A 15,647-nucleotide genomic window follows, 5' to 3' on the forward strand; every position below is an offset into this window, starting at 1 on the left:
ACATTTTTATGTCTGTAATATGAGTTCACTAGTTCAATAATTTGTTGAAGCTTGAAGCAACATAGAAGAAATAACCAGTATAAGGGAGAAATCATGAGTAGTACATAATTTTGATGAAATAGAATCAGAAAACAGTGTCACTTTGAAAACCACTAGCTTTAATGTGGTCAAGGACCTACTGTTTGGATAGACTTGAAATCTTGCTTCAGAGCTTATGGTACCTTAGAAGATAGCTTTAATTTTACTTAGTTGATTTTTTTGTTTGTTTCTTTTTTTTTTTTTTTTTTTTTGAGGTTTGAATTTTCTTTTAAGAAATTTGGAAAATGTAGAAATTATAACCTCAGGGAAATATATTATTTTACTTACCAATTTAAAAATTTCAGATTTCTTAAAATGAATGTGAAATCCAAGACCTCAGGGATATTTATTTTGGAAACTGTTTTATTGTCTAGATACCTGGAAGTATTTTTAGAAAAAAAAGCATCATTTATCATGTGTCAGTGAAGGATTAGTGTTTGCATATTTTTCTGAATGGATAGAATTAGATTTAGATCTCAGAATACTGCAATATCCTCAAAAAAAAAATCTGTTCCTCATACATTTCTCTTGCAAAATCCACCTCTTTTACTACTGGTTTCTAGTCCATACCTTATGTCCTACTGTGACCATTTTAGCCACAATTTTTTTTTTTTTCTGTTGGGCTTTTTTAACAACCTGCTAACAGGCTGCCAACAGATCTCTGTTGCTAATCTCAGATCCTGCCAGTGCATTCTGTGTGTGGCTTTTCTTAAACACAAACTTGATCATGTGTCAATCCCCTTCATAAAATTCTTTAACGGCGTCTCGTTTTCGACAGGATAAAATCCTCTGCATGCCATACAAGGCCCCACATGGACTAAACGTTGCTGCCACACTAGTTCCATCTCTCACTGTGGATCCGTTGCTCCATACAGGCTAAATGTTTCTACATACCAACCTATCACCCTCCCTAGCCTTTGTGTCACAGCTCCCTCTTTCTGAAAGTCTTCTCTACGTAACAAACATTGCCTTCATATTTAAGTTGCTGTTCAAGATCGTTTCTCTAAGATGTCTTCCCTGATCTCTCCTTCATCAGTAGACCGATGGTTCTCGAGTGGTTTTCTGCACATTAGAATCACCTGGAAATTCCAAGGCTCAGGAAGTGAGACCCAGGTGTCAGTATGTTTTGAAGCTCCCCAGGTATCTGGTCAATATGGTTTTAAATATTCATCCATATCTTCCTATGGTTATTCTGTTACTTTATTTTTACTTTTAATTGCTTAAGCCACCTGAAAATTATTTGAGTCTGTGATGTGGGGTGACAATTTAAGGTGTGTAATTGAGCAGATTAAAGAGACAAATGACCAGTTGTTAGTACGGCATGGTATGCATTCTCACAAAGGTTTGAGGGAGTAAAGAAAAGGCAGTTAATCTAGGTGGCAACATATCTTTCTAGATATCCTAAACCTGGTAGGGTCATCGGTTACTGAGACCAGTAGTCTCCAAAAAATGTTTTATTACACCTGTAGAATAAAGTTTTTTGTTTGTTTATTTTTAACAATTTTATTGAGATAAAGTTCACATACCATGCAATTCACCCATTTACAGTGTGCAGTTCATTGGTTTTTAGTATATTCAAAGATCTCATCAAACATCACCAAAACTTTAGAACATTTTCATCATCTTAAAAAGAAATTATGGTTCCAGAGGGATGGATAGTACCTCTACTATCTCCTACTACAGCCTCAGCCTCCCCTTCCCCAGACACAGGCAACCACTAATCTACCTTCTGTCCGCATAGATTTCTCTGTTCTAAATAGTTCACATAAATGGAATCATTTAATGCGTGGCTTTTTGTGATTGGCTTCTTTGACTTAGCATGTTTTCAAGGTTCATCTTTGTTGTAGGATGTATCAAGTACTTCACTTGCCTTTTGGTTAAATAACATTCCATTTTATGGCTAATACCACATTTTGTTTATTTGTCAATTGATGGACATTTTGATTGTAAAATAAATTGTGAACACTTCCAACATATGTATTTTTTAATAGACTTTATTTTTTTAGAGCAGTTTAAGGTGTACAGCAGAAATGAGCAGAAAATACAGAGTTCCCATATAGCCCTCTCCACCCACACATATATACTCCCCTACCCTCAACATATGTATTTTTAAAATGTTTTTAAGACTCCTGTAAGTACCACTGAATGAATATATTGTGTACTATACATAACATATGCCCAAAAATAAGTTTAAAAGATACAACATAGCACTAGTAGCATTCTAACATTTTTTTTCACCTCTCAGTGAGTCATTTGTATACTATAAACCTTTCACTTTTGTGAATTTTTGAGGCTTCTGGTTCAGGTGAGTAGGTCAGCTGAATAAGGGTGTTCCAGACAGAGGATGCAGTGCATACAAATGCATGGGAATGAGAGAAGGTACGACAACTTTTCTTGTCTTGCAAGTTGTGTGTCTGGAACATAGAGTGGAAAGGAATTTTCATGTAGTCATTTTTACCCTCTCCTTCACTGTAATAATTTAAGGCGAGAATATCTATATTCTTTCTCTCTCTCTTTCTCTCTCTCTCTCTCTAAATATATATGTATATATATATCTGTTTATGTATTTCAATATATATACATATATATGAATACCTAAGAAAAAATATTTAATGAAAGTTTTATTATAATATTTAAGTTTTGTTATTACAATTGACCCTTCAAAACCAAGGGTTTGAACTGCACAGGTCCACTTATGTGGATTTTTCAATAAATGCATATTACATTACTACACAATCTGCGACTGGTTGAATCTGTGGATGTGGAAGCATGGATACCAAGGACCCGCTATAAAGTTATACTCGGATTTTTAACTCCTGGGAGTGTTGGCGCCCCTAACTCTCCACATTGTTCAAAGGTCAGTTGTATTATTTGGCAGGGTATATTAGGCACTATATTATGATACTTTCTCTCTGGAAACAACCTTACAGTTTGGGCTCCTTTCAAATAATCCCAACCCAAAATTAGCATTCATCTTCTATTTACCACACCTTTCTGGCTTATTTATTCCTGAATACCTTAGTTGCAGAATTTTCTATGACTTAAGGAGACTGGCTGAGTCTGCTATAGCAAAACAACATCAAAAATAAGTCCTTTGGTCTTTCCCTTCTACAAAACCCATGAAGAAGTCCCTTACACTTTATTCCATATTGTACTGAGTTGCATATGAGGCATATATAGAAGAATAATTATGTTTATTCTTACCAGTTTGGCTGTAGTTGAAGAGAACATGGTTGTAATATTTACTCTACTACAGCCAAAGACTCTGCTAGCCTGTGGTATCTTGTGATGATTCCGGGAAGACTGTTGGGATAGAATCCAATCAACTTAGTTTCTCAGAAATTATTTCTCAAGGTTGGCTTGCTTATTTTTCTGTTATTCACACTCTTATTATTCTAGGTATTTTAACAGTGTATCACACTAATTAATTTACTACATTGCATACTCTTAAGGTGATAATAATTAATACTGAGCTTACCATCTAAGAAAATAGAGACAAAGCATTTGTGATGTTGACTTAAGCCTTTACTCCAGTGAGTAATAAAGTTGGGAATAGAATGCAAAGTTGCTAATTCAAAATATTGAACCAGTCCATCCAATGTGTTGACTTTTTTTTGTGACTAAGCCAAAGATTTTTTAAAAATTAATCAGTGAGAATGTGTCTGTAATTATGTTCTAATCCAAAATAAGAGGGTGAGAAATTTTCCACTTCACCCAGAAAAAAGTGTTAAGATTGCTTTGGTAACGACTTTAGTTTATGAAATGAATCAGACAAACAAACTGAAATAATCCTTCTTCATTAAAGGATTAATTAATGCCTTTTGAAAACAGGCATATTTAAAATAATTTTTTTCTTCAGCAAATGAGTTTTCATACTATAGAATTCAGAGACTTTAAGCTGATAAGCCACCTCAATGAGTATTATATTTTTGTTTCCTGATCATTTTTTGACTGTAGGTACCACATAAGTAGTAAGGTACCACATAAGAGACGTTAAGCCTAAGACGGCACCTGATGACTGCAGCTTCTCGTAGTTGGGGACATCACGTTTATCAGCCCACTCTGCTTTGTCATACCAGCATTTCCCACTCCCTTCCGATTACTTTCTTTAAGAAGCCACTTTCCTCTGAAATAACACTTTCCCTTTTTAAACTTTATTCACTCAAATAGTATTTATCAAGTGCTTGAAACCATATAGGCGCTGCTCTAGGCTCTCAACATAAAATGGCAAATAAAGCAGAGAAGTCCTTGCCCTCAAGGAACTCACATTCTCGGGTCCAGTTTTGGTGCACTTCCTAGTCAGAGCTCACTGACATTCACTCATTACATACTTTTTTTAGTTTTCAGCTTTTTCCGAAAGGATAGGTTTCCAAGTGCGATGCCCTGATCTTTCTAGTGGCTGCTACTCCCCTATTGGATTTAAATGAGTTATGATGCATGAAGCACTTCGAACATTGACTGGCACATGGAAAGCACTGTTTGTGTAAGGGTAGCTACAGGTACAGATAGGATCAAAGCATTTTCCATCCTATCAGAATACCGGCACATACTGGTTATTCTTAAGCAAATTTAGAATTATAGGTAAGCCTCATAATTAAGAATGCTCAAGTGGTAGAGGGCATGCTTAGCATGCATGAGGTCCTGGGTTCAATCCCCAGTACCTCCTCTATAAACAAACAAACAAACAAACCTGATTACCTCCCCCCAAAAAAGAATGCTACATTGAACATTCAAATTTAGAGAAATATAAATTGTCTTGATAATTCACTTCACAAAAGGATTTTCCACATTTCTTCCAATTGTAAGTTTTATTAGTCCTTTGAAAATCTGATTTAATATATGGATATATTTTTTATTCAAACAAGAATGTTAATAAAATGAAAAATATTGTGTCTACTCCTTGCTTCTTCAAATGAGATTTAATCATTTGAAGGGAACCATAACTATAAAGTAGCTTATAGACATAAAATATGTTACCCTGTATTCTCTGCCAAGTAATAATACCTCATATTTATATAACATGAATAGTTTACAAAGTCCTGTCACATGCCTCATTACATTTAGTTCTATAACAGTCCTGAGAAGTAGATTAAACAAGTATTATCATGTCCATTTTGCAAATAAAGAAACCAAGTATTAAAGATATTTAGTACTCACCCTAAGTTAAACAGTAGATTTGAGGAGGCAGATCTTCTGTCCAATGGTCTTTCCACTATAAAACTGCAAAACATTGTTTCCTTTAAAAATAAAACAAAAGAAGCCACAAGCAATATGACCTGTTAGCTTGAAGCCAGAATCAGCAGACTGAAGGCTGGCCTACAGTTCACAACATTACCACTAGAATTGAGCAAGGTGACCCCCATCCAACTCACCCACTAACCCCAGGTTTCAGAAAACATATTTGGACACAGTCAACTTCAGATGAAGAATAGTTTGATGACCTTTTTTCTGCTCTCATTTTATCTCAAAATTCAGTTTGTTAGAGAGAGAGATCATTAAAGATGGAGATTGGGGAAGCGGGAGTGAAATCTGAACCAGAATTCGTAGAACATGGTCTAGGCAGGTAAAAAAAAAAAAAATTCTGAGACACTGAACAGAGCCAGAAACACTGAGTATGGTCCTTTCAAATAACTGCACATATTTTCACACTTAAATCAGAATATTCTGATAGATGTGGGAAAATTATTTTACCAGGATATTTTTCAAAGTTCTTTCCTAGAATAATTAGGGAGAAATCCCAACAAGATTTTGGAGTCAATTTCTCTCTCTCTCTCTTTCTTGCCTGTGCTCTCTTGTTCATTGAACCACTGAGAAGTGCATTGTTTGTACTGATTAAAAGAAATGTGGATATTAGAACTGTAACTTGGAACTGTAATTTTATCAACTAACTCAAGCTAGTCCCATAATAAGAAAATACCCTGTAAAAAAAGTCTTAGAAATGAGTAAATCTAGCATGGCTCAACACACTTCATTTCAGTTTGTAAAAGGCTCATGAACACTAGTGAACAATTTCCTTGCAGTAGAGACCTGCAAGGTACAGTTCTGCTGTTGCTTGCTTACCATAATGAAGTTCGAATTCCTTAATCTGGCACTCAGAGACTTTCATGATCAAATTTTTATCTCATTTTCCTTATACCCCCATCTTATTCAACTGTTCCTCGTTTTCACAAAACAATTTTCCTCTTCCTCGTGTGTCTCCTGTGCTATGTTGTTTTCATGCTTTGGTTATGATGTCTCTTCTCCCTGCTCAGAATGGCTGAATCTTGTTTCTCCTTCAAGACCTGGTTTTACTGCCACTTCCTCCACCCACTTTCCCTCCCCCTCCTCTGCATAAATTTCATAAGTACTTTATCAGGACTTCTCAGATGTCATTTGTACCACAGCACAGTTAAAGAGTGTGGCTTATCCCTTTTCCAGCCTAAAAGCTCCTTAACATCAGAACTGTCTTTGTTTCCCTTACTCTCATACAAAATAGTGTCCCCCTCCCCGTAACTGTTTGCAGTGTAATAGAAGAGAAAGAGCGCGGTCTTTGAAGTCTGACAGCTCTGATTTCAAATCCTTGCTGTGTCATTTATTAGCCATATAACCTTGGGCAAGATACTGAACCTCTCTGAACTTCTGCTTCCTCACGCATAAAATAGAGCTGATAATATCCCTTCTGTTGTTACAGCATTCAGTTAAGCGAGAAAGCAGGCACAGAGTTCTTAGTGTTGTGTCTCAGACATGCTAGGTCCTAAAAAATGGTGCTGGTGCTGGTGCTGGTGCTGGTAGGAGTCATCTTCTTGTATTTTAGAAGCCACTTTATTGCCTCAGTTTCCTCCATCACGTAGAAGTTGTGAAGAATACTCTGTCATACCACACATGCAAGTATTTAAGGACTATTTTGAGCCAGTTTGTAAATGCTCATAATTACTTGAAGAAAAGTACCTAAGGAGTTTTCTACAAAACAATAGAACCCTCCTTTAAGTACTGTTAGCAAGCATGATATACCGCAGGTTGAATTTGCTAAGGCAATTATAGTCTTAGGTGATTTTTAGATGGCAGTTCTTCCTTTAGCATCCTCTTTGAGTGTCTTCATGAAATCTATTTATTTTGAAACATTTGGGGGTTTTCCTTATTGCTACAACATGGAGTGTATAATTTGTAGTTTCCACATCCAGAATGACAGGGCAACATAGAGATGTTGTCAAGATGGCCATCAAACTATAAGAATTGTGGGCCACACCATCCAGAAGTACAAAGTGTGCTCTCTTGAGGGGCCTGGGGGCAACGTCAATCAGCCTTTGTGCCAGTGCTGAGGTCCGGGTGAGGGATCGTGAGGTAACATACAGCCAGCAGGTGGGAAGCTGGAGCCCCCGGAAAAAAGGCCATTCATGTCCCTCAGTAATTCCTGATAACCACTTATATACTGTAATTGTTTCTTGTGATCATCGTTAAAAAGAATGGAGAACCATCTGATTAAAAAGTTATTAGGTAAAGTCTATATCATTAAAAACTTCATTAGTAAAAATAAGGCAATTAAGCCTAATTTAAATCAATTTAATGTATTATTATGTATTATTCAATACCTATCTTTACTAGTCTAAGTTTTCTTATTTCTTAATTTATTAGATAAATTCACTTACCTTTTTTAAAATTGATTTTTAGTATAGTGTATACCTTGTGGTAATGAATTTATGTGCTGTTATGACTCCAAGTTATTACCAACATGACTGCTGTTTGAGTTACAAACTAAACAAAGCAAAATACTCTGGAAAAAAAGATAAAATTTTGTATATGTATAATAAAAGTAAAAATGAAGAAGGCTTCTAATTAGAGAATTAAATCTAACTACTATATATAAAACAGATAAACAACAAGATCTTACTGTATAGCACAGGGAACTATATTCAATATCTTCTAATAACCTATAATGAAAAAAATACGAAGAGGAATATGTATGTATATATGTGGATAACTGAATCACTATGCTGTACACCAGAAACTAACACAACACTGTAAATCAACTATACTTCAATTTTTAAAAAAAGTTTCTTTAATCTATTTTGGGTATTCATGCTATTTTATAGATGGTCACACTGCACTATAAATGTACAGTCAGCCCTCTGTATCCATGGGTTTCCCATAGATAGATTCAACCAAGCTTAAACGGAAAGTATTTGGAAAAAGAAAATTTCCAGAAGGTCCCAAAAAGCAAAATTTGAATTTGCCACACACCAGCAACTTTTACATATTATTTACACTGTATTTACAGCTATCTACATAGCTTTTACATTGTATTAGCTACTATAAGTAATCTAGAGATGATTGAAAGTATATGTGAGGACGTGCAGGGAAGAAATGCACATGTTACTTAAAGTATGTGTGTAGCCTTTTATATAAGGGACTTGAACATCCATGGATTTTAGTATGAGCATCCAGGATTGTGAAACCACAGATACTGAGGAACAACTGTATATAATTCCAAAGTGATTATTAGATTATAATGAAACATATTTGCAGTGATCTCCACTACAAAGAGAAACTACACATAGTAGTGCATATAGAGAGGAAAAAACTTTGGGTTGTGAGAAAATCGGTTTTCTGATATTCCCAGCTTAGCACAATCATTTAACCTCTCTGAACCTCAGGTTTTTCAGTCTGTAAAGTGAGCAAGTTACTACTGTCTAAGAACTTATTAGTACTAATATTTTGTGTTGCTATTCTGGACATACTCCTTTGATAACTAAATTTTAAAACTAAGCTGCCAGTAGAATACAAATATATAGAACCCCTAGATATAAACTCCCGTATATTCACTAGCCACCCCGTCTGGAAGTTCTAATAGAAAATACAACTGAAAATCAGTAAGTATTTTTATAGTTTATATTCCAAAATGGGATACAGTCTGAAAATGTGGATAGATTTAACTTTATTATAACTTACTGCCTTCACATTTCTTAACTCAATAGAAAAACACAGAGGAAAATATTCTTTATTATTTTATTTTGAGAATTGTTTTAAGCCCCAAAATAACATGAAGAAAATATGCTAGGATAAACAACAAGGAAAGGAAAATTAAAAACTTGTGTAAATGTAGACAATTCCACTTAACCAACGTTCAGTGTTGAAGCATACCTCGATGTTCAGTGTTCAACGTTCAAGCACATTTCAGGTAGCCTCTAAATTACTTAACCAATTTTTAAAGCTTATAGAGGCTTATTTTGACCACCAGATGGAGCCAACATTGTTTGATTTGTAGAACGAAAAATATGCTGAAAATAAAAATTGGTTAAGTGAAATTAATAAATTATAGATTTCTTACTTTATAGTACAGAAAAAATTAAACTCTTAGCCTAATCTTGCCTAGACTTCTGCCTAGTCTTCATAAATGTGCATATAGATATCTCCATTAAATAATTTCTTTATTGTAAGTAAGTTTTTATTTAGCAGTTTCATTGGATAGAGAAACCAGTTTTCTTTTAATATTCACCTTTTAAAGCATTATCTAAGCACTTTCAATTATCTTTAAAACAAAATTAATACAGATTCAACCTCTGGTCACTCATAAATAGTATGGATCATAATTATGAATATATTACATATAGACTCTTAACTTAATGTCACAAAATAGTCCCGCTGTTATTTCTATAGTGGATTTTCTTAATAAAACAAACCAAAAGCAGGCATTTTGACTGGGATGGAAGATATGTCATTTATCCCCAGTAGCCCCTGAAGGAAATGGTCAAGCCTTGCAGCTCTTACAGGGATTGTACACAGAAAGCTCAGGTGACAAACAGGGTGTTGTCCCTGCCATGTGAATTTATAGCAATACAAAGAGGTGGTTATGATATAACAGGGTTAGCAGCTATTGCTGGCTGTTTGCTATAGCTAGGAAAGTGTTCAAAAGTTCAAATGAGGGAAATATATGATTATCTAAGGAGAATCAAGAATAAGCCTTAAAAGACCCTTCCTAGGTGGAAATTATTTACATTAATCCACTGTTTGGCAGATTGTACTTCCCACTTATTATGGTCTGGGAGGAATTTCGAACCTTTTGTTTTTTTTGCTAGGACTTTATTTTATCAGGACACATCCACTGTGGTGACCTGATGCCTTTTTATGTCAGATTGGAATATTTTCTTCTAAATTTTCTTGTGTTTCAGACATGAAGAAGAAATAACCAAGCTGGTTAAGAGCTTGTACTTTAGAGCCAGACTGTATGGGGTTTTATTCCTGTATTTATAATCCCGAAGAAAAATTATTTAACCTTTTACTGCCCATGTTTTTTTATTGGCAAAATGGTGTTCATAATATGCCTTTCTCATAGGGTTCTTGGTTATGAGGATTAAACAAGTAATTCAAGGTGCTAGTATCCGGCAGATAGTAAGTACTTGAAATGTTAGCTATCATATTAGCTATTTTCAAGTCTGATACTTTTCCTAGAATTAATCTAAGATCTGATACATATAAAACTTGATAAAAACATACTTGGTAGCTTCCAGAAAGTATGATGAGATACAACTAGATGTCAGTGGCTTTGATTTTCTTCTGTGTTCATTAAAGTCTATCCCTTTTGTTTTCAAATGTTGTTTACTATTAACACTAACACATAACCTTCATTTATATAAAAGTTTTTGTTTATTATGGAAGTTTTTTGAAAAATTTCCTTGAAATAATGGATCTAGATCTATTTAAAATCATTTATAAGCAGCTTTATTAACAGTTCTGACACATAATAATCACTTAATGAGCTTTTTTAAAAAAGTGACAAATATGCACGACTTGGTGCTCTGGTACTGAGGCAGTAGAGAGTATAAGCCTTTTTATCTATAAAATGAGTATAGATGGATACCATTAGTTCATTAGCTAAGTAACTAATAACTGAGTAGTCATCGCCTTTTTTATGCTCGGAACAAAAAGGTTTTGTAATGAAGATATTCAAGTGGAGTAAGGATTATGTTCCCAGCTAGCTCTTAGGGGACATTCTTTATGACACACAGGGACAAAACTTCAGTTTTACTACAGATTGTCTGCTAAAACACAAGTTTTAGCCCAGGTTCTGCTGCTGTTCCAAATGGGACACTAGTTAAGTAACTTCACTTACCTGGACCTTGGTTACCTCACCTATAAACTAAGAAGTTAGATTTGAAGATCATCAAGGTAGCTTCTAGCTCTGGTCCTTTGGTAAACTAGTGCTCTAGTAGTAAATTGATGGTTATAGTGGTGTCAAACATTCTCATCATCAAACCTTTTCATATATATTACCTAATCTTAGAGATTGCTAAGACATTTAAAAAGTTTTATTCTAATACTATAACATAGGTAAGCTCGAAGCCCTTTAGGTGGCTAGTATTCTACCCAAGAATCAGCAATGTAATACTTATAGTCAATGGCTTAATTTCTTAACTTTTTACATATATAATGTTTATTTTACCCTTTACATTACTTTCTAGAGTGAAAAGCCTATATCATGTATGTTTTAGATATCATTCATTACATTTTTTAGAGTGTCAGGCATACAGGGAACACTTATTAAATTTTATTTTCTGAGCTGAAGTTTTAATTGAAGACAGTAGGGCACAGTGTAAGACTTTAGTATCATGGCTACCTGGGTTCAAATTCCAGCTTTAGTATATTCTAACTGTGGTCCTATCCTGTTTCCTCATTTGTAAAATGGTTTATTGATACTTTTTTCATGGACCGTCAAAGCACTTTAGCATGGTACCTAATATATAGTAGGTCTTTAGTAAATGTTCTTTTTTCCCCCATTCCTATTTATTTAACAAACATTTTATAGAAATTTTAGTGACAAATAGTTCTCATAGTGCATCATTATTTATGAATTATCACTTAGCATAGATTGAGTTTTAAGAAAAGGTGTAGCGCCCTCTGTACTTAAAGAAACTGATTTTTTTCAAACTCATTTTGTATGTTATAAGCCAGTTTTATGTCACTAAAATGATCCCATCACATATTCAATTTTTCTTTATTCAGGGGGATTCAAGAACATGAGAAATGAATGTACTATTCTGGCAAAATGGACTGAGTTAACACAGAACTTCCTTCTTCTACAAATATATAGAAATGCTGGATAAAATATGATGCAGCCCAATTTAAATACTTAGCTAAGCTTGAAAAAGACAGAGAAAGAGGGGGACCTGGGGGGCTGGGGAAGAGAGAGAGAATGAGAAGGCAGAGAAAGAAAAGAAAACTCCTAGGTACAAGAAACAAAGAAGAGGCATTAAGGGGGCAAGTTGATGCTATCGTTGACCAGGGGAATTTTGGAACCAAATGTAGGCTCTAATAGCTAGAAACTGAGGTTTTAATCTCAAACTTAGACAGAGATATGGCCTTGGATTAAGAGACATAGGAACTAGAAAAACTGTCGCCTGGTCAGGAAGGTCACAGGAAGCTTGTCATTTTTCAGAGGTATGTGTGGGAGGGAAAAATAAAAGTATTGCAAAAAATCAAAACTCTTAATCTCTACCAGGCACAGCTATAAAGTCTGAATGTTCACTACCTGTATGGTACAGGAATCCTAAGCCAGGAAATTAACTATGGAAAAAATAACTGTGTGCTAATGGAACCACTTAATTTCCTAGTAGAAGCAAATATAAAAGCTCTCTGTAGGAACCATTACACAATCCTGGGTGCCAGGGATTCCTATGGAGTGCGATGGAGATGCAGCTCTAGCTGTAGGTACACTCAGAGTAAAAAATTAGATAACACATAGAGAAGTGACCACTCTAGGGATGGAGTTAGAAGGCATAACCAAAGGAGCCTCAAGAACAACCTGAAATATAAAATGTAATGTGTGTGTTTTAAATAATTAGAGTTTTTAAAGGTATAAAATCATTATAAAAGACTGAGGCTATCAAAAAAGTGGGTGAATTTGAAAAAGGACCAAATAGAATATCTAGAATTTTAAAATATAATTATTAAAGTCAAGTGACTCAGTTTATGTCTTAAAAACTGTTGAGATACAACTAAACAGAGAATTAGTGAATTGAAATATAAAGCTAAGGAAATTCTTCATAGTATGCTGTTGAGAAATAAAGCCACACACACACACACAAAAAGAATGTTCTGTGAACATTCATAGCTGATCACACTATAAACAGAAGTAGTTTACACTGATATGATATACCCAGTTAGGAAATAGAAGAGTTGACCATATTATTTCACACAGTTGGGTTGGTGCAGCAGATGTCATTGTTTGGTCATATGTACCATGTACAAGTGTTTGGGTTACAGTTTCCACGCACTCCAGATGGAACCTTAGCAGCCGTAATCCTGCTGTTACGGGTGTATGTAATGAAAGACCAGCTGACCTCACAGCTGTTCTCAAGCTGTTTGCATGTTCATTTGGGCTAGAAATAAAAACGGGAGAGGAAAGGCATCCTAGGCAGACAGTTAAAACTCTCAGAACACCAAGAACTAGAGAAACCACTGTGAAGTGATTACCACAATCTAGCTAATTAACATAGCCATCACCTCACATAGTTACACTTTGTGTGTATGTGTATGAACGGTGGTAAACTTTCTCAGCAAATTTTATATATACAATACAGTATTATTAACTATACTCACCATGCTGTACATTAGATCTCCAGAACTTATCTGTCCCACGCAGTTGAATCTTTGCACCCTTTGACCAACATCAAAATCATGGTATTAAGTAACCATAAGAAGACTACTTGTTTCTTAGTTCACATATTTTTTTTAAATAGACAGTCTCTTGAACAAAATGGCTGCACTGCACATTGACTCACGGCACACTGATTACATTCCTCAGACTAGGTAACAAAGAGGCAAACAACAAGCCAAGGCTTAAATAGAAAGATTACTGATATACTCAGTTACAACTGGCTCACCTTGGTTTGCCAGACAAAGATGAGAAGAGATAGGTTGTGGGTTTAAGTCACAAATTTTCTCTAATATATATAAATATAAAGTATTATAAAATGTTAGTACTTTATTTTGAGGCAAAACTATTCTGTGAACCCAGATGTTAACTAACCTTCATATGGGATTACTGTAGGATCAAATCTATAGATAATTTTTCTAACTTCTAATTTAGTAAAAATTATTTTTGCCTGCTTCTATGTGACTGTCCTGATTTTTTGTTAGATATATTTTATGATGCCATAAAATTGAAGGCGGTGGTTGTTGTTGTTGTTATTTTAACTGAGGAGCAAAGGTGGCAGAAAATCAACCAATATTGAAAGGTTATATCTTACAAGGCAAGGGAATAATGTAAAATGGAATTGCTGAATTTTAGGAAAATCTTACTTATTTTAAGAGTGAGACAGACAGTTGATTTTATAGTCAAATAAGTACAGGTGAGAACAGCTATAATAGTACAGTATATAACAAAGATGTTTATAAAATGGTTGATTAAATTAACACCAGTCACTTTCTAGTCTAAGAAATAGTTAGAGCTTGTGGAGTTTATTGGTTTTTGTTTTTTTTTAATGGAGGAAAACCAGTCCCAGGTTCTGACCTCCTCTTCAATGATGGACATTCGTAGACATTAACATGAATCTATTGAGCCTTTTTACTATGTATCCTAAGAGTACTCTATTCTTCAGAGGAAGTGGCCGCTCCAGATGGTGCTGTTGCAGAATACAGAAGAGAAAAGCAAAAGTATGCAGCTTTGAAGAAGCAGCAGGCAAAGAAGGGAACTTCCCGGGAAGACCAGGTAACTTCACAAACCAAAATGCATATGCAATTCATTGCCTTTTAATTGTCTTCAAGTGTTGTTAATGGAGCCTAATTAGATTATACATGAGGGGAAACATTACCTCTTAAAATGAAAAAGGATACATATATATAAGGTGAGCTGACAAGGACCTTGGCCACTCATGCAAAGACCCAGCTGATAGACACACCATAGATGTAAAGCCTAAAACTTTCAGATTTCAACCTTGTACTCCCCTGTCAAGCACAGGAACCTGGTAAAGCCGCATATTATCAGGTAGAACCTTTGACTATGTGACTGTTATGGGGTGGAGAGGAAGGAGGTGATTATGAATGATGAGAGGATCGCTTCTGGATCAGCATCTCACATGCTGCCTGGACACCTCCACTTGCACTTTACATTGCCTGTGAAGAAGGCACTTGGTCCACTAGTTGACTTCTACCATAAATAATGCAAAAGTCTGCTTACTGAAAGTAATACCTGAATCTTTAGTAACTTAAGAAGATTGTCAGAAATCAAGAATAAAAAAAGATAGAAAGCTAGCTCCTCAATTTGGGAGTCAATCGTACACGCCATGCAGCACTTGGCACTTGATAAAAATGAATCTCTTCAGCAGCCCTTTATGTTGAAAAGCTAGGGGGCAGACCAAAAACTACTTATTTTTGCTGCTCCCATGTGTGTATGTGAGAACACACCATTTTTGGTGAATAAATAAAACAGGCAAAATAAAACTAAATTTCAAAGCCCAAGCCTGTTTGAATAAATTAATCTAATCAGGAACTGTATTATAAATGACACCTAATTACTGGTAAGGAAGATCATGCATCAGTGCTTCGCATGAAAATAATCACAGGGAAAATTCAACAAAAATTCAGGTATAGGAAAT

The 15,647-nt window shown here is 35.0% G+C and overlaps 1 protein-coding gene and 1 long non-coding RNA gene across 4 annotated transcripts in view; one reads left to right on the forward strand and one right to left on the reverse strand.

Moving 5' to 3' along the window:
- Positions 1-15,647, forward strand: part of CWC27 (CWC27 spliceosome associated cyclophilin) — a 202,776-nt gene that overhangs the window by 140,457 nt on the left and 46,672 nt on the right. For all 3 annotated transcript variants that reach the window (XM_032473059.1, XM_032473067.1, XM_006186085.3), the window contains exon 12: positions 14,652-14,761. In XM_032473059.1, the coding sequence (XP_032328950.1) occupies positions 14,652-14,761 (110 nt within the window). The remainder of the gene's footprint in view (positions 1-14,651; positions 14,762-15,647) is intronic.
- Positions 1,519-6,678, reverse strand: LOC116661299. Its single transcript, XR_004317161.1, has 4 exons — positions 6,139-6,678; positions 5,236-5,315; positions 3,283-3,381; positions 1,519-2,492 (listed from the first exon to the last, which is right to left on the reverse strand). It is a non-coding gene; the product is annotated as an uncharacterized LOC116661299 (long non-coding RNA).

The sequence above is a fragment of the Camelus ferus genome, chromosome 3 (assembly GCF_009834535.1).
Source record: "Camelus ferus isolate YT-003-E chromosome 3, BCGSAC_Cfer_1.0, whole genome shotgun sequence".
Classification (NCBI taxonomy): domain Eukaryota; kingdom Metazoa; phylum Chordata; class Mammalia; order Artiodactyla; family Camelidae; genus Camelus; species Camelus ferus.